The sequence below is a fragment of the Ciona robusta genome, chromosome 9 (assembly GCF_009617815.1).
Source record: "Ciona robusta chromosome 9, ASM961781v2".
NCBI lineage: Eukaryota > Metazoa > Chordata > Ascidiacea > Phlebobranchia > Cionidae > Ciona > Ciona robusta.
The window spans coordinates 394,584-414,312 of NC_143243.1; the positions used below are offsets into that span (position 1 = coordinate 394,584).

General features: G+C 37.2%; 2 protein-coding genes and 1 non-coding gene across 11 annotated transcripts; 2 read left to right on the forward strand and 1 right to left on the reverse strand.

Moving 5' to 3' along the window:
- Positions 1–508: 508 nt before the first annotated feature.
- Positions 509–6,056, forward strand: LOC149730518 (integrin alpha-M-like). 6 transcript variants are annotated; one of them, XR_016385665.1, is made up of 11 exons: positions 509–753; positions 1,390–1,639; positions 2,042–2,159; positions 2,383–2,563; positions 2,710–2,776; positions 2,995–3,137; positions 3,739–3,844; positions 3,898–4,012; positions 4,804–5,529; positions 5,810–5,901; positions 6,008–6,056. XR_016385665.1 is itself a non-coding variant. In XM_089884419.1 (11 exons), exons 1-10 carry the CDS (start codon positions 524–526, stop codon positions 5,038–5,040), a joined length of 1,332 nt encoding a protein of 443 aa, XP_089740545.1. In that variant the 5' UTR covers positions 509–523; the 3' UTR covers positions 5,041–5,050; positions 5,279–5,636. The 6 variants fall into 6 exon arrangements, 4 of the variants coding, with proteins under 4 accessions (XP_089740545.1, XP_089740544.1, XP_089740543.1 ...); XM_089884419.1 differs by lacking the exons at positions 5,810–5,901; positions 6,008–6,056 and having other exon boundaries at positions 4,804–4,874; positions 4,990–5,050; positions 5,279–5,636; XR_016385664.1 differs by lacking the exons at positions 5,810–5,901; positions 6,008–6,056 and having other exon boundaries at positions 4,804–5,050; positions 5,279–5,636.
- Trnal-uag (transfer RNA leucine (anticodon UAG)) lies at positions 977–1,058 on the forward strand. The gene has a single exon. It is a non-coding gene; the product is annotated as a tRNA-Leu (tRNA).
- LOC149730520 (bromodomain-containing protein 3-like) lies at positions 5,783–18,844 on the reverse strand. Of its 4 annotated transcripts, none has more exons than XM_089884401.1 (22): positions 18,721–18,844; positions 18,312–18,500; positions 17,919–18,056; positions 17,544–17,723; positions 17,025–17,237; positions 16,203–16,460; positions 15,640–15,735; positions 15,023–15,141; positions 14,664–14,792; positions 14,219–14,432; positions 13,508–13,624; positions 12,991–13,148; positions 12,278–12,449; positions 11,873–12,008; positions 11,442–11,555; positions 11,105–11,215; positions 8,794–8,840; positions 8,161–8,238; positions 7,849–7,974; positions 7,451–7,564; positions 6,929–7,194; positions 5,783–6,499 (listed from the first exon to the last, which is right to left on the reverse strand). In XM_089884401.1, exons 1-22 carry the CDS (start codon positions 18,742–18,744, stop codon positions 6,274–6,276), a joined length of 3,225 nt encoding a protein of 1,074 aa, XP_089740527.1. In that variant the 5' UTR covers positions 18,745–18,844; the 3' UTR covers positions 5,783–6,273. The 4 variants fall into 4 exon arrangements, with proteins under 4 accessions (XP_089740527.1, XP_089740526.1, XP_089740525.1 ...); XM_089884400.1 differs by having other exon boundaries at positions 16,194–16,460; XM_089884399.1 differs by having other exon boundaries at positions 16,203–16,478.
- Positions 18,845–19,729: the final 885 nt, after the last annotated feature.

Consider the following 19,729-nt stretch of genomic DNA (forward strand, 5'->3'; position numbering starts at 1 on the left):
TATTGTATGCGAAGAGATAAATATATCACATTTATTATATATAGTAGGGTGGGGGAAGATGAAACGCGTTTAGCACACAATAAAGGTGTGTTCCATCTTCCCTCACTCAACTATATTTGTCAATATAATTTAATATTATTGGTTATACGGCGAGATGTTGAACTCAAAAAAATTTGGATGTGGTTCAAATTTATTGAGCTCTGATTGGATAAACGTATTCCGGAAACATTCAAAAGAACAATGCAATATGTTTCGAATAACTGGCCGTTTGTCACATCATAATGAACGAGTCATTATGGTTGATTGTGACGCACGATATCAACAATGCTCTTTGCGGTTAAATATTGCTGAATAAAAATAAGCATTTTTTGGCTTGTTTTTGAGAGCTTTGCGCCTTTAAGGTAAAAACAACAGTTAAGTTATAAATCAGTAAAACATTTTGAAACAGGACAGTTGTTGTCAGGTAATACTGTGTTAAAATTCGACTTTTTATTTCTGTTTTGCAGAAAGCTAGGCAACAAATATGTTTTTAAATAGCAATGACGACTTTTGTCGGTTCTGCTGCTCATTTTGTCTCAAGAAATTATCTTTTTTGTTTATTTATTTTACGGTTATGCAAATTCCAAACGTGACAAGTTACAACGTTGTAACCAACAATCCAAAATATATAATTGATGACTCCAACAACGCAACAAATTACTTTGGTTATACGCTGAACGTCAAAGCCACGTTGACGCAACCACCGGAAGTTACGTAAGTATATAACTTTGTTTATTGTTTATTATATTATAAAAAATAAAACACCTTTTCAAATTAACATTTAAGTACAACTAAAAAACATTTGTTGCTGATACAATAAATAAACAATTAATATAGAATTCTGTAAAATTTTATAACTGTTTAATATTGTTAATTTACGGCGAAGTAGACACTGCCCCTCCAATATAGCGCGTCTTTCGCTTTAACACTCTCGTCGGGTAGCGTGGCCGAGTGGTCTAAGGCGCTGGTTTTAGGCACCAGTCATTTCGATGGCGTGGGTTCGAATCCCACCGCTGCCACTTTTGCGCCGGCGACCGGTTTAATACACGATCGCAAAGAAATAGATAATAAATACCTTGCTTATGACGCAATAAAAGGATTAGAATGCCGTCTCGTTCTATTAAGTAGGCTAAAATACACATCATACAGAAAGCTTTCCGTTGGACTATTAAAAACGCATATAATATTAACACACCCAGTGTGACTAATGTACAAAAACAAACAAACACAATATATTATTCATTGGGTACAACAGACTCTCTTTGGGGGCAAAGTTGGTATAACATGGAAATGTCTGGTAAACCATATCAGCTTTTATAATCCAAACCAAGTTTTATTTTATTTTTACAGTTTCTTGGTTGGTTCCCCTAAATCCGGGTCCACAACCAACCCCATTGGTGCAGCCCCCAGTTTAACTCCTTCATCCAGCGAGATTGTTGGCCCAGGGGGAATCCTTTCTTGCCCCATCACCTTCAACAACATAACCCCCCCATGTTACCCCGTTGTACCCCTTCTTAACCAATCCGACGCCAAATCTCTCCCAGGAAGAGACTCGCTTGGTTTAAGTAAAATACTTTCGCCACCTGGCCCCAACTTAACTGTAAGTGGTTTATTATTCATACATTAAATAAAACGAGGACATTGGCATAATGTTTATTAAACATAGGGGGTTGTAGACATAGCATATGTTGTAGTTATTTTAGCAATATATTTGTTGCATTACAAATGTATGGCCCAAATCTAATTGTGAGTGACTCATTTTTTCATGCAATAAATGAATTGTTATACAATTAATATATATTCCTTTCAACTTTAAGTGTAAAATTCAATTATTTATTGTGTACAGCATAAGTAAAATCATATCTTAAGAGGTCCCCTTATGTTTTAGACTATTGTAACTGCATTTTAACAATTCCACTTTAAATTTAACAAAAAAATTACATAACTTTACGCCTATATTTGCTACACAACCATTTTCTATTCAAACCAATTATCCCACCAGGTTTGCTCCCCGTTACGAATGAGGAATTGTTCATCTGGATATGTCACTTACGGTGTTTGTTATTCATCTAATGATAAGGGACGAACATGGTCCACAGATACGAAGCAAGCAGATTCAAGTACAACATAAATATCTTATAAATGCAATATATTATGTTTGTGTGGATACTTATATGATAAAACACAATACATGTTAAATCTGCAAACTATATTTTGTAACGTTTTTAACGACTGTCATTTTACTAATAATTCCCTTCTCTTTGTTGTTTCAACTAATTTGATTTTTGCTACTTCATTCAAGGAGACAAATAAAATGTTTATTACATTCATTAACTTTTACAGAATGCCCTGTTGAAGATTTAGATTTGATTTTTCTATTGGATGGTTCGGGGTCAGTTACCGTGCCCGACCCTCTCAACTTTGATCGTGTTAAACAATGGGTAAAGAATGTTACGGACAGATTCGATATCAGCACCTTCGCTAATGTTGGAGTGATACAATATTCACATTATTATGAAACAAGGTAGGCGGTGTATTGATAGTTAAACAAGATACTATACATCATGTATGGTTTGTTGTGAGCAAGTTTGTGGTTTAATTTTAACCGATGCTTTTTTATTTATTTTACCCTATACCTGTTCATTTTATCCTAACCCACACAATCCACAGAACGGTCCAGCCTTACATGAAAGTTGAAATTGGATTGGGACAATATAAAACACAAGCTGAGTTCCAGGTGATAAATAATATTATACTATTACCACTGCTCTTACAGTGTTCAAAAGCTTCACTTTTTATCTGATTATCTTTCTCATACTTTTTATCGTTTCACGAAACATTTGTATTTATTTTCATTAAATTTTTAGGCTTTAAATTTTGTTATCTTAAAATAAAATTGTTATTTAAAAAAAAACTTTTATTTTGATAAAATATTAAACTCACAATTTCCTCCAGATGGCGGTAGACTCCATCCAGTTCCAAGGGTTCACGACCTTTACAGCGCATGCGTTGAACCGTACAGTTGAAGAGTTCATGAACTCTACTAGATACAGTGACCCCACGACGAGAAAGGTCATTGTTCTGTTGACAGATGGACAGTAAGTGATGTCATAATGGGAATTGTTTCATAAACAAACAGCAACTATTATTAGTGTATGTTTACTTATGCAAAACAAGTAACATACAGGGTAACTTGTAAGCTGGCACAAGGTGTATAAACACCCGTGTTATAACAACTATCATTGCCCTGCCACACGAGGATAAATAAGTTTTCATTCAAACAATGTAATATAATTGTTTCATTGCCAGAATAGCTTAATACTAAGAAAACAATTATCGCATTTTTTCTGTGAAATAACAATTAAATGCATTCTACGAAATTTTACTGAAAATTTTGAAATCAATATTTTGACCTTTCATGTTTAACAAGGGTTGCATGCGGTTCACTTAAGTGATTAATGATGTCATAATGCATAATCCATGACAAGCAAAAGTTACATTCGTTGATTTAAGCTTCAAATCTTTAAACATTAACTTGATTGATTGATTGATTACCTCGTTAATTGTGATTATGGTTCAGTTTGTAATTCGGGCGTATATTCCTTTCATGGTGTCATAATGGTTGTACGTGGTGTCAGAATGGTAGTCTATGATGTCATAGTTGTGGTTAATGATGTCATAGTTGTGGTTTATTACCAGATCAAACGACCGAGAATTCTTGGAAGAAACATCGGCGTACGCTCGTGGGTTGGGAATCACGATATTTGCTGTGGGGGTGGAGGGGTATTCGGAGGAAGAACTACAGGTGGGGGGGTTAAAGTTTGTTCCAACAATATATAAAACACATTCAACCAACAGATTATAACATCGGGTGAACTCGGCAACAACGAGCGAGTGTTCGGTCTTGATACTTTCTCCGATCTTAACAAAGTTGTCGACTCACTTCAACTGTCAATCACAGGGGTGCTGGAAGGTGGGGGTTATTTATATAATAAAACTAGATATTCCGTTACCGCCAGACTTATTATCAACAAATCTTCCGATATAAAAATTAACATTTTATTGCAGCCAACATTTGTCTACAATCAACTTTCTCCTGTTAAAATCGACTTTAATTTTAAACATTGTTCTAGAGGCCGATCCGTTTTATGAATATAGATCATGCCTGGTAGTCGTATTAGCAGCATAATTGTAATATACAGAACATTCAGAGTGAAATAATTACATTATTATTATTTTAAAACATTTTTTTGACATAAAATTACAATATTATTGTAAAATATAAACACTACTTTATATCAAAACATAGGGTTTCGTAAATATTCAATCTGCAAAATTTGAGACAAACCTCATTAATTAAAAAGTAATTACAAGAAGCTGCAATTAACGACTTGCTAATTATCGGAAGTAAATCTTACAACGTGTTGCTTACTACCGGTGTTTAGTTAATTAATCAAATTGTGACATCATAGTTACCTATGTTGGACAATCAATCAGGTTTAACAGATTTTAACTGATTTCCCTATTCCAATGGTTTATATCTATAGTGTGGTTTAATGGCTGTTGTTTTGTTGACAATTTCCTTCGCTTGATTTGAATGTTGGATTTTTCTATTGAAGAAGAATAAATAAGGAAACCTTATGCTGTAAACATTGTTTAAATATTTCTCATATAGTAATGGAGGTTGTTTAAATGAAATAATTCAAATATCACAGTCACCTTTATTGTAACAATTAAATATTTACTCATCAATTAATTGAACAGGAAGTTTCCAAAGTACTGAAAACAACGGCTTACAGCAAGCAGAGCTCGGATTCGCTGGAGTGGAAACAATGGTAACTATGATGTCATCATTTATTTGTCATCGGTTTGTGATGTCATTATGTTGCCATTATGACATCATCTTTATGTTTTGTTTGTTCTGTCTTGTTAACAATTGAAACAAAGAAGATTGTTCAAACAAAAACAATTGATGATGACATCACAGATAAACTTCTATGACATCATAGTGGTAAGTATAATGTTGTTTCTCTAACTTATAGAAATCTTATAATATTTTAAAAATATCTTTTTTAAGTGAAATATCTATTGTTTAAGAAGTGAACTTGCTTTATGCTACAGCAGTTTCCATTTCATAAGGTGAGCCAACAACCCCTAATACTGTTGTTGCCACACATATTAGACTTTCCAAGACAACTCTTCTGACAGTTATTTGGTGCCGCACCTTATGCATATACAGGTCGTCTTCATCTGGAATGACACTCATCACAAAATGCAAGAAGAGCTGTTTTAGAAACCAACCCATCCATAATGACATCTGCCATGCAGTGAGACTAGCAGGCCAAATGTCGGTTTTAACAATATCTAATATAGCATGGAGAGAAACAAGTCCACAATGGTAGCAGCCGTGAACCCCTAACCTCTGGTTTGGAGCCAGGCGCACTAATCATTATTTCACGACGCAAAAAGAAATGTTTGTTTCAAGAAAATGTACACGCAGTTTTATGCTTAATACTATTTCTTGGTAATTCATTGGCACCAAACTTTATAAACGCAGGGGAGGCAGGAATAGTTAAATACAATTCTGTGAAATGGATCTAACTTATTAGTTGTAATGTTTACTAATTAATGCAGTGTAGAAATTCCCAGGGTAAACCTGCCCACCCTGTCAACCCAGGTTTGGCGCCTATGCTAATGGTAACATACACGTGATATTATTGCACTAAATTTAGAAGTTGAAAAATTTAATTTGGCTTTTTATTGAAAGCAGAATCTCACGCATCTGTTCGAGGGAAATTTCAACGAAAAAATTTTTGCGAAACAAAAACTGTTGAAAACACATCATCAACTTAGTTACAATGGGTTAGTGGCTTGTGTTGTAAATAAATTGTGTCTAATTAAGCAAGGGGGGGGGGGTCTTATATACAAAGTGTGAAATTCACCTAATGGTTGAAACTGTACATTACAGATTCGTGCGAGCCAACGAAAGAAATTAGAAAAAATGAAAACGCAGCTTTTTTCGGAGAATTGCAAATCCTGTCCACGTGTGGCAGCATTGAGTTCGGCCACTAAACGGCGCTATATGAAGAAACCCTATTGTGATGTCACATCTACTTGTGATGTCACACACAACCCTCCATCTAGCGACAATGATGTCACAACCAAATCATTTATGATGTCATACACTGTATATGACATCACAACCACACATTATGATGTCACAGTATTGCACAATCAGAGATTATTCTCTTCGAAACTCTTCATAATATCCGACTGTTGGTTCATATCAATCTGCCCCGCCATCTCCTTCCGTCGTTGTCTTTGCTGTTCTCGCATTCGGGCGATCTGGTTTTGCTTTCTCATCTCCTCATGGTCGGCTGCCACGCCCCCAGTCACACCCCCAGTCACGCCCCCATTCGAAGATTGCCTCCTTGCAGCTTCCATTGCTTCTTTTTGTTCTCTGTGATGTAACAATAATACAATACAACTTTAAAATTATTAAATAACAGATTAAATTCTATAAATTTGAGATCCAATAAAACAAATCACCTAAAATATTGTTATGTTTTTTTACAGGACAAAATGTGCAAATAAATGCCAGAGAAAATATTTAGAAATCAGTTGTAACATGCTGGACAGCAACAGTTGATAAACCTTTGGCATGTTGTAGAATGGATACAATGCTATTTTGAGTCGTGTGGATATTGTTAACAAATTCTGGAATACTTTAGTTTACACCAAATTTACGATAAAAGAAAATGAAAACAGGAATAATACTTCAGCCTAACCCAATAACCTTTAACTTTTCGATACACAACGCCACAAACATCCGTTAAACTGAGTCAGTATAATAATATGACATAACAATATATTATGACATCACACACACCTTTGTTTGTCTTGTTCTTGTTTAAGTTGAGCTTCTGATTGAATCTTGTCCAATCTCTTCTGTTCCTCTTGTTGTTTATACAAAGCCAACATTTGCTTTCGTTCCTCGGCTTGCTTGCGGAATGTTTCGAAACTCTCGGCTGCGTTGGTGGGTCGCGACAACTGGGGCTGGTTAGGGGTCATTACCCCAGGTTGGGAAACCCCCTTAGAACCCCAGGTTTGGGCAAGACTACTCCACGAGCTTCGATTCTTCATTTTTATTTCATTCTGTGAAGCGATTATGGTTTGTTGTGATGTCATAATAGGTGGTTTTTTATTTGTAACATACACATGTATTTAACAGTTTACCAGATATAAAAATGTTTTTTTTATTTCACCTGCCACAAGATTTTATCAAAGTTTGTTGAATAAAAATAATAGTCGGAATGAGATTAAGTTTTTATATGAGAGGAACTGAAAAGACTATTTTGCATTATACCTGGTAGCATAAGTAATAATTACGATGACAACATTATGACATCACCTTTTTAACGAGGGTGGTTTGATTATCTTCCACACGGAGCGCTGTTGAGCTTGTGTTGATTATTTGTGTCTCGGACGTGTGAACACTGGGTGGCACTATTGGTTGAACTTGAACCTGAGGGGACGTCTCGTTAGTAATAAATATGTTGGGCAATGAATGTAACTTATTTATTCTCACATGACGGGGCAACGACAGTCGATATAACACAAGTGTTATGTTTTATATGCCTCATTCCAGCTTACAAGTTACCACGTATGTAACTTTGTGGGTGATTATTTTTTGTAGTAACCACTGGGTTAAGGCAAAAAAGGCCAAACCCGCCTAATAAATTGTTAGCTTGTTTTAAAACAAAAATTTCCTATATAATAATAGACTTATGATGTCATAACCATACTAACATTTGGTCTGTGATGTAATAATGAAGACCCCGGGTCTTGCTGTGCGATCACGCTACCACTTGGTGGGGGTGGAGGGTTAACAACGGGTGGGCGGGGTATGATGTTCGTTGGGGGTTGGTTGTGGGGCTGCGGGGATAAAGGGGGTTGTTGGTGTAAGATGAGACAAGAGTGAGTGTTATATAAAGACCAGCTTGGTACTTGTAACACTCACTCTTGTCTCATCCAACACTGAGGATGGTTAAATACACACCTATCATTTTAAACTGTTTATAATATATTTCTACAGTAGTTTCAATACAAAGTTATGCAAACCTTTTGTGGGATCGGAACAACGTTTGTTGGTTGGTTTAGTTGTGGTTGATGGATGGGGGGTTGGGGGGGAACGCGGGGCTGGAAATAAAAGGGGTTGGTTTAAAAAAAACACTGTTGCCACTCCCTACAGTCGAGTTTCTGAAGCTATTACAATGTGTGAATAAACAGACATGACCTTTGGTTGGTTTGGTCATTTATGTCTTCGTGGGTGGGAACTTGAGTGACTTATCCATGGTTGCCACTCCCATGCCCACAGTCAAGCTGCTGAAGCTATTGCAGTGTGTGGATAAGCAGACATGACTTTTGGTTGGTTTAGTCATTTATGTCTTCGTGGGTGGGAACTTGAGTGACTTATCCATGGTTGCCACTCCCATGCCCACAGTCAAGCTGCTGGAGCTAATGCAGTGTGTGAATAAACAGACATGACCTTTGGTTGGTTTAGTCATTTATATCCTTGTGGGTGGGAACTTGAGTGACTTATTCATGGTTGCCACTCACATACCAACAGTCGAGTTGCTGAGGCTATTACAGTGTGTGGATAAGCAGCGAAAATTCACAAACAAATGAGTGACGATAAGGTTAAGTTATGATCACCAGCATTTAGATTTGAACCCAGTAACTAAAGGTTCTTACCTGAGGTGCGGGGTTGGTTGGTTCAACTGGCTTCGGTTTCCGTATTTCTGTTTGAGAAATTAAAGTAAACAAATTGAACAAGAACATATTTGTTAAATTATTAAATTAAGATTTAATACCTATTGCGTGAATAAAAGTGACTTGTTTAACCTCTCATGGCGCGGTAAGGACAGTCGTTATACGGGTGTTCTGTTTCATACACCTTGTGCCCACCGAGTTACCACGTATGTTACTTTGTGGGTGATTTTTTACTTTATGGCTGACAATTTGGACAACCCATTAGTGACCACTGGGTTGTAGCAATTGCCGTTTATCTTAAGTCACATTAAACACAATGGTAGAAGCACAAAGCCCTGAACTTATAACCTCTGGTCTTAAGGCATGCTGACCACTGAAGTTTTCATTGGAATAAAAATAACTTATCGGAAAGCTGTGATTGGAAACTGGAATTAATCTGGACCTGCTGTTTTACTTTATTTATTTAAACTGACTTATTACTTTAAGTTAGATTAATCATACACAACAAAATCCTTTTATCCTGTCCTGCCACCACCCCAAATAAGACCCAACACCCATAATTAGTACCTATGGTTGGGGGTGTAACAGTCACGCATGTTGTTGAAAAAGTTTTATATTTCAATCTTTAGCTTTATAATGACTATAGTTTTATCGTTGCTTCTTATTTTTAAGTTGTTCTGACCTACATTTTTTTCACTGAAGACCTAATAATGTAATCATTTGAAGAACTAACATTATACTATTACTGTCTTAACGCAGTTTCTTTCCTAAAACTGTAATGATTTATCTTGGTGTATAGTTGTTTAACTGTAACGCGTCAAATGTTTACCAAACTACATTAACTACATCGCATTTCATCATTTAGTTAAAACGCTTCTGACTGTACATGGAGGTTCAATCCTGTTTTTGCAGTTTCTTTCGTGAAATATTGACTTAGTTAAATGAAGGCTTATTAGACTTTTATTTAATTTAAGTTTCATAGTTTTTTTATCCTTAGCATTATAGCAATCTTGGTTTTACCGCGATTTCCCAAATCCTAGATTTTTCATTTTTTCAATATCCTCACCGTAGCTTTGATTTTCCAAAAGATAACTTACGTTACGATAATTAACCTGAAACTGAACTGTCATTCTCTGAACAAAGGTGTTAATTAGGGCATTTTATATTCGTCATTGTTTGTAGGTCAAATGCACATTGTGACAAAACGAACATAACAACGTTACAATGCCATCAACGAAAACCGGGGTCGGTAACGAATATTTACACAAGAGTTAAAATGTCGTAAAAAAGAACAGCGCAGGATAAGAGCATAAAATGGTGGAGAATAAGTTTAACTCTTTGTGGCTTGAATGAGTGTTTCCAGGTTTATTTTGAGCAGTGTTAGCTGCTACTTGAAGTCAAGCTGTTTGGAATAAATAGGATTAGTAATGGGAAACACTGGGGATTTCTAGCTGGCAACACTTTTGGCAAATTGATAAACGGCTATGGCCAAACATAGAAACAACATAAACAACATAGATATCATATATAACAACGAAGAATGAACACAAATGATGGGAAATCGAGAAAAGCGACGAAAGAATCAAAAAGATATTAAAAATAAGTGAAAAAATAAAAATACAGTTTTAAAATTAGCATTTAGCGCACAGGTAAGCAATTAATTCCACACATAATGTAAACAGGAGAAAAAAAAACAATTTTGTTAAAAACGACATTTGTAAAAAAGTTTAAAATGACGATAACGTTAAAAGATGGCACGCAAAGATAAAGGTTTTGTCACAATGTGCATTGTTGCAACATAAGTTGCGCCGTTTCAATATGCCAAATAGTGGTGCCAGTCTCTTTCACTAACTAACTTCAACTAACACTTATCTGAAAACCTTCGAAATTCACTGTGACAAATGCCACCGACCTTTACTGTTAAGATAGGCGGCAGAATATGCCACCGTGGTTAAAATACCTGTGGCAAATTTAGCCCAATGTGCTAAAAGTGAATTTCGAGGCAAAGTGTTACAGGCGTCAAACCTGAGGTGGCAGGGTGAGCAGGCCCACCCCAGAACTTAGCATTAATGAGTAAATTACAAACAAAGTTGGCACCTATGGTTACACATAGGGCTAATATAAAGGTCTTGCCCAAAGCTACCCTCAAATTCATATTTTCTAAACGGTAAGAATAATGTGAAATACGCATTTAAAACAAACCAAATTTAAGATTAGGAAGCATACCTAAAATTTGCTTAATTGCTTAGTCTGAATAAATGAGCTTAGTCACAATCAAAATTTGCTTAGTCACCTGATTCTGAATCTGATGAGCCACTGGAACTCGAGGACGACGAGTCATCGGATTCGGAAGAACTGCTCGAACTAGCCGACAAACGGGACGAAGCTTCAACACCGGCTTTTGCTGAAAATGAGGAAAATATTTAGGATTTTGGGGAAAATGTTAGAGTTTTTTATTTGTGGAAGTGAACATTTTAGACTTTAAAAATGAAAAATCAGCTAAAGATGCTAGGTGTCTATACAAACAAACAGAGCCAAAGTATATTGCATTCACCACATTAATCGATGAGGTTCCCTATGTTTGACAACTATGAGACTTTAGCACAACAATTACAAGACTCCCATCTCACCTTTCTTTGGTTTCTTTGGCATCCCTAGTTTATCACTAACATCTTCCAACCTCTTCTTTAATTCCTCTTTCTTCTTTTGCATCATCTGTTCCTTTGTGGCTGGTTGTTTCTTGGCTGTCGAAAAAATATTTGCCAAATTATAAATCTATAAAAACAACAGGAGCCATTGCAGTTCTAGCCAAAAGTTTATATCATAGTTTACAAGACAGCCACGCAGTGTTTAGAGCTCCAATTGTAAGATATCGGCTTCAACACTTGGTTTAAAGGTTTAATTCTGCCACCCATTGTGGAAGTGTAATGTCCTTAAACAAAACACTTACCGGCAAAACAAAATTGTGCTATTTATATTTTGCTCTAGCCCCAAAATTTGAGGATAAACAAGCTACACATACGCTAAAGATAAATAAACCATAATCATTCAACCAACTTACTGTAAGGTTTGCGAGGTTTCTTCCTCAAACATGTCATCACGTATTTCTCCAATTCACGAAGGGTGGACGGTTTCAAGGTTTCGAAATCAATTTCAATTTCATCCGGGTTGGAATCTTTTAAAGATGGCTCCCTTGTCTGTGGGGGTACGTGGGTTATTTCTATGTTGTTTATGTGATCTTAATGTATTAGATAATAGCTATATAGCATAAGCTACTAAAGCTACCATTTAATATACTAAACTACGATAGAAATTATTTTATTTCAATGCAATTCCTGATATTTCTGTTTGATTTATACCATTACTGCCGATGTATTTTTGTATATCAGTATGCATTTAAAGCAATTTTCATGTCGTATATGCCATTTCTATCAATTCCAGCACCCCCCCTCCACCAACCACCTACCTGTATAATATGGACCACTCTTCCAAGTTTATCCCCTGGTAATTTATTTATATCCAACGATAGCTGTCGTTTCTCATCGTAAGTCATTGGTTTGGCTTGCTCAAGGTTCTCATTGTCGGATTCCTCACTTTGATAATGATAAACATCAGGCTGGCCCTTCTTGGTAGCTTTCCTGGGTGATATAATGTGTTACTTGTATGTTAAATTAGGTGCTTCATCTTAACCAAAGGATATTGGGTTCAATGCTCAATACTCATTGGGGAATGTATCCTTGGGCAAGAGTGCAAGACATTTAACAAATATTGCTCTAACCCAGTGGTCACAAATGGGTTGTAGTACCTTGGGTGTCACAATGAGTGAGGCCTACAAAGGGCACATAAGCGTCGTGGTATGTATGGCAGAGGTGGTCCAGAGCACAAACCCAAGTAATTGTTACATTGTAATAAACCTAAGCTATGTGGCAGAATATGCCACCATGGTTAAATGTCAGTTCTATATTATTATATCCATCTCTGGCAATATTGTTCGTTGATTGTATACTACAGAGGTGGGTTAACCTAAACGGAAATCCCCCTCTGTAATATACAATCAACAAACAATCAACTATCATTTTATTTTATACTGTGTAAAGCATGATCAGGATATTTGGATATTATGTGTTGAAGGTGTCCCCTCACCCTACTATATATTTATAAACGCAACAGCCAACTTACCCCTTCCTTCCTTTCTTGGTCCCCTCGGTCTTGGGTTTAGTAGCGGTTGGTTTAGCAGCAGCGGGGGGCGCTGGGGTGCTCGTAGTTACCGGGGGGGAGGGTGGTTTGCGCTCAGGTTTGGGGGGTTTGGTCTTTTTCTTTAGTTTTGCATCTTCATCCTATAGTGGGGAGGTGGTTAGATTGGTTGCTACGTATAAGGCAGTTAATGTCAAAACTACTGTCTAAGGACGGGGTTAAAAGCAAGTGACTTGCGATATACAAATGTGTGGCAGAGATAGAAGTTGAGTTAATGTTATAACTGATAACATCCAGTGAATTGAAAATATCCAGGTGAAAGATTTGAACATAATTAGCATTATAGTTAGTTGTGTGGTACAATTCCCATTAAAACAATTTCCCACAAAGTTACATACGTGGTAATTGGTAAGCGATCACAAGTTGTATGAAACAGAACACACAGGTTATAAGGACTGTCGTTGCAGCGCCACGCGAGGATAAATAAGCTAATTTCACTGACCTTATTTTTGGATCGATTTTTATCTTTTTTCTTCTTTTTTTTCTTAGGTTTGTTGTCACCCAGCAATCGTTGTTGTTGCTCCGTTAGTTGCGATAGGTGATGGTGGACTTGCTTTAACTGGAAGGGGGGGGATGGGTTGTTAGTTTGTTTATTTTATGGTTAGGAGTGACATGTAACATCCATTGTGCCTGGGGTCACATGTCACTTGCACTGGGTAATGAATAATGATAACCTATTAATGCTAAAATACAGTTACACAAGATGTCAGCACAGAGTGTAACTGTGTTTTAGCATTGTCATTTTATGCTGAATCCTATAACGTTGTCATCAAGGAGAAAGGCACACAAGAATAAATTACTAATTAGTCGTAAAGAGTCACTAATTAATCCAGAACATATGGTGTTGTTATATTGTGCGATACTTTACACATTGAAGTCAACTTTTACAATATTAGAAAGATTATTGAGACAAGTTGCAGGCCAACCCATCAGTGAAGCAAAACTTGGTGCCCTGTGACTCTAATATTGTTAAAAATTGAATAGAGTGACACTTATACCCCACCTGCTGGACCATGGTGTCTTGCCCAAGGACACATACGCCCATAGCTAAAGCTAACGTTCCATTATTTATAAATTCATACTATTTAATGAAACGAATACACATCACCCAGTTTTACTTAAATTCAACAAAGGGACACTTATATACCCCCACCTGCTCCTGGAGTGATGCCAACTTCTCCGATCTTTCCTCATCTTCATCAGAGGAGGACGACGACTCTGATTCCGACGATGAATCTTCCGTGGGTGACAAATGTTTATGTTTCCGTCTCCGTTTCTCTTTCTTAGATTTATCGGGAACATCTTTAACATTCCGAGAAACTTCGGGGTCAAAGTCCGATCTGGGTTCGTCGGGCATTTTCGCAAATCTGGGTGGTTATTGTTTTTATTAAACTTGGGGTAATGGGGCAACTATGGTCAGCACATCTCCATAAGCATATTGTTAACATCGTTATACAAGATCTTTAATAAAAAAAATAAAAAAACGGTACTTCAGGTTTCAGGTGTCCATCACTGAAAATCTCACCCCTATAGAATTGCTATCAATTGTCTATATACTGCCTCAGTGGGTTCTAGTGTTCACACATGCAATAACTTACTTCATTTCAAAAACATCCGATAACTTCTTAGCCATGGCAACCACATCATGATCTGGGGGGTTGTATTTGTAACAGTTGGTTACGATAAGTCGCATGTCGTACGCAAACTCATCCGGGGTGCGATATTCCCTGTGGGGAAGGTTGTTGTTAACATTCAGACATTATACACACAAAATGTGGCCGTAAAAAAATACAAATAAAAATAGTCATTTATCGTTAGGCTTAAATACAACACAGGGCAAGTACTGTTTTCAATGGTGAGTGCGTCTCTGCTTGCCCCAACGATGCACAACACTTATATACATGGTGGTAAATACAGCTCTACCAAGTAGTGTGCCATACCAGTAATAACATCTCACCTGCTTTCCATCTTTTTCCTCATAGTCCCGAGGTCCATGGGATTCTTGATCATATCATAATAATCATGGAGTCCTAATAGATCGGCATCTACAGACTTGTAGAACGGCCATGAAAAGCTCTGTAATGGAAGCCATATAAATATGTAAATAGGCAACTAACATGGGGTGGTAAGGGGGGCAGACCACCCCAAGTTTTTGTGCTACTTCACCCAATAAACATGATAAATAATGATTAAATAGGGTTGTATCCATATGGCTAACTATGAATGCCTTTCCAAGTTAGGCATTAATGTTAATACACCGTCTCCTAATATGCTTCGGTTTTCCCATCTATCTGACAATACATTATCTCAACTACACTAAATATAACACAACCTTCATAATGGTTCCAGTACACAAGTGCATTGATACATATACTAATGTAGAGAACACTTTATCTTTGTTCTAATCTATTCAATTATAGGGTTTATGTAATAGCTGCCACAGAAACAATAACTAGATATTTTAGCAACATTTTAATTATTTTGCACCAAATTGATATTTGTCTAAATGACAAACTACTAAACGTTCTTTACAAACCGGTCTTCTAACTAATGTTTAAGTTATTTGTAGCTTACCGCGTGTTTCTTTGAAAAGAAATCTTTGAGAAGGTTATTACAATATTTCATTTGCTCGGTTAGTTTCACCATCTTGGGACGTTTGTTATGGAGTTCCTGTGGAATGAAGGGTGGTGAATCATAAAGTATGGTTGGTTGATATGTTAATACTTTATTCAAACCAGGACTTCCATCATTTGGTCACTAGTTTTAGTAACTTGATTTAAACCAGTACGGCTCTACATAGCAACCACAAAACCCAATGCAGTTCAGCTAAGGTTAGATGTTCTTGTTGTTAGGCATTCTATTGTACATGGGTGAGGTCTATGGAGTTGGGATTTAGGGCAAAGTTGGCCTTTTGTTCCAGACACCTAGGGTGCTACAACTAATTAGTGACCACTGGATTGTAGCAGTTGCTGTTAAGTGCGTTGTTTAATAACAAATACACCCACAATGGTAGCAGCCATTGAGCATCGAACACGGTATCTTCTGGTTTTATGATGCAAGTACCACAACACCAGACTTCATAATACACTAAATACCTAACAATATAATAAACACAAGTTGACACTCACGTCACCCACCCCTTCCTCAGAGTCAAGGTCCCTCGATCTTGGTGGTCGGATCGTCCGCCCCGAGCTTTCCCTCCTCCCCAGGGACTGAATGCGACCGGGGACTCTCGTTGTCGTCTCCGTGGGATCAATATCCTCCATCCCATGGGAAGACTCCTCGTTATCATGTGATGTATCATGCTCGGGAGATGCAGTAGTCATGTTCTTACCAGCCACAGTGGTGATTACAGGGGTGGTCGTGTCCGCTTTTCTCTTCACACCTTTCTTAGCCTTAGAAGGCAGGTGGGCCTAAGGTCAGTGCTGCTTTCATTCAAATACACAAGGCAGGCAACCCCACTTTGAGGGGTGGGGCAATAGGGGGGCGATTTATACGAGGGGGTTTAAACAATATAAACATTGGATTGCAAAAGGCCATAGATGAGCCCTTTGTTCTGATCAGGGTAAGTTCAATGGTAAACCATAGGGGCCTGGTGTTTAGGCCAGAGTTGGCCAATACCAAAAAAAAAATATATTATATGTATTGTCACAAAACTTTCTAAAAATTTGATAATTGTAAAAATGCCACGTGAAACATAAATATACCCATGGTGAGCTTATATGAAAGGAATAGGCATTATTACAATTTACACATAGTTCCAAATATAATCGGCACCAAATGTGGTTATGCATAATGCATGAACCTCCTGGAACAGATAAACCCAACTGCTAAATCATATATAATTTGCAAACTTGATTAAAAACTTCCTTTTACAAGCTAGGCGCATATGCCTAATTGCCCATTTGGCTCGGATAGGATAGGACAATGGGATTGTTATATAATAGGGTCCAACTTACTTGGTGGGAATTAGTAGCTTGTAATGAGGCAGGCATTGCTTGAGGCGGGATAGTGGTTTGTGGTTCGCTTTTGAAGGCTGGGTGGGGTTGGTGGATGGGGTGTTGGGTGTGAACTAGGTGAGGGGTGTGTGGGGGGTGTGTCGGGGTGATGACATCATTGGTTGAAGTGACAGAGTGAGCTTCTTCAGGAAGGCCAACTTTTGCTACTTGTGGCTGTGGAGGTATATAGTGGGTTGGTTAATATATTGAAGTAATACATCTATGTAAGCTGTTTATTCTCGAAAGTCATTCAAACTTATAACATGGGTGTTCTGTTTTAATAGTTACCCATAGGGGACAACCAGGTTGAAGTAATCCTAATAACTTGCCAAAGGTTACACATCGACAACAATAATATCAATGCATAAGCATCGAAACTGGAGTTTTTACCCAAAGGTTCATTAAAAGTTTTACAAAAGTTTACCCGAAACAGAAAAACTTGGCAGCCATTTATGCTTGGCTGAATCCTTAAAAACTTACCAAAGCATCTTGTGTTTGCTTTCTAGTAAGTGTAGCACCTGCCCCCCTAGCAGCTCTACCACGTTTTCCTTTGCCCTTGGTGGTGGGTTGGACTTCAAATTCCTCAGCCGGCATATCACGAATTTTTTGGAGGAAGTTTTTCTCTAAAGTTTGAGCCATAAGGACAACGTCATCGGTTGGCTGTAAAGATGGGTGTCGTGTTATACGCGTTTCATACTTTACATAAGCGTTACAACCAATGAGTTAAAATTTGTTGTGAATGTTTGCAGTTTTACTTGTTTCTAAGTGTAAACATTAAACTTTGTCATAACAAGTCAATTTAAGTTTACATGAAGATCTAAAATGTTTACAAATAAAATATTGTTATTAAATTACCTTGTTATAAATATAACAATTGCTAAACATAAGGTTGAAGTCCTGCAAACATTCCTTGGCTGAATAATATTGGTTCGTTTCCAACTTCTTTTTAATCAAGGCCATGTCCATTGGGTGTTTAATGATATCAAAGTAGTCCTGCAAAAAAAAATTAACATTTTTATAATGTTTTTTTTTAATAGAAACTGATTTTCAGAGTTTAAGACTATTTATTTGCTACGAGATTCTAATGTGCAGTAGTGACATGTTTACTTTCTTTAATGACACGATTACGTTATTAATTACTAGATAGTCACATTATGTTTTATGTCAGGCGAGCATACAATGTTTTATTACGTGATAGTCAGTGGCGCAATCACGTTATGTATTTTAGAATGTGAATACATAACTTACCGGCAATCCCAGTTTTACAGGATCCACGGGCACATGGAAAGGCCACGCAAAGTGATGTTTCCATAGTGATGTCATAACTACTTTACGAAGGTATTGTAGTTGGTTTGTGACACGCCCCCGCCGAGGCTGATTCGGCTTTTCGGGGGCTCCAGTGTCACTAGGGGGCACTGTACTGCCTACCGTTGTAGACTGTAAGAAGTAAATAAAATTATAAATTGCCTTGAAGTGTTTTGGACTTCAATTTGATTAAAAGAATATACAACGGCTCATGATAACAAATGTATTTGTTTCGCTACTGACTTAAACATTTTAGGCTGGGGTAGTCCCACACTCATTTCTATGTTTACTATATTAACTATGAAGGTTAAATAGCACCCATAGTATTGCACACAACACAAGCCATGCTTACCATGGTTGTGTTTACAACAGACATAACGGCCACCCAATGTTATCTTGTAGAGGTGATACGATTAGTTTCCGCCAGAATTATGTATTTAGACCACAAGGTCCAACTATAATTCCTAACACTGTAAATAAAGAACATTAAGTTTAACACAATGTGTTTATAGATTAGTTGACCACCATTGTGTAATGGTGGTACCATAGGGAAATAGAATTTACTCCACAGTTGACCCACTACCCCAGTTAGTTGCACTAAACAATTATGGCAGTGGTTTCTGAACTCAAGTTTTGTTAAGATTCTTCATCGGTACGTTTTGTTACTCCCATGTCAATTTTAGATCAAAGTCCTTGTACTCAGCATAAAAGCTAGTGTTAGGTGTGGTGTGTTGTCTGGTTCTATTATTTATTACTGATTCCTTATTTGGTTTGTAATTAACCTAACTTGCATACCACACCTTTATTACTATATTCGGTATGTCTACTGAATGTATGGAACCACTGGTTTGTAACCTTATGTCTGTAAGGTTATAGAATTCCAGTAACCCAACTTGTTTGCTTTAAGTTGCTATTCACCTAACAGAATGTTAACATAGCATTTACATACAACGAACAATATTTGTATTGCGGCTTGGAACAAAGGAACAGTTACTTGGAATCCCGCTGCTGTGGTTTGAATATAAAGGAACAGGTGCATACGTTATTTAGAACGCGCTGTGTCCTCCTTTATACTGGCAATCTGGCGTTGTGCATCTGTTGTTTATAAGCGCTGCCTGCCGCGAAAAAAGCGATGTAACTATCATGTGACTAGCGCGTCGCATCTGGCGACAGCGTGACGTAATCTCGTCTACACCTAAGGAGAAAGGTTCTGTCACGTGACTTGTGGCGGCAGAAAAAAGCGGGAGAGTCGCGCCGCATCCAGGTTTAAATTGCGCCACGAAAAAGTTGATTGTGTATACAAGGAAACACTAGTTTCCCGGGTGCGTGTGTGACCAGCGACTTCCTGGCTTCGTTGTGGT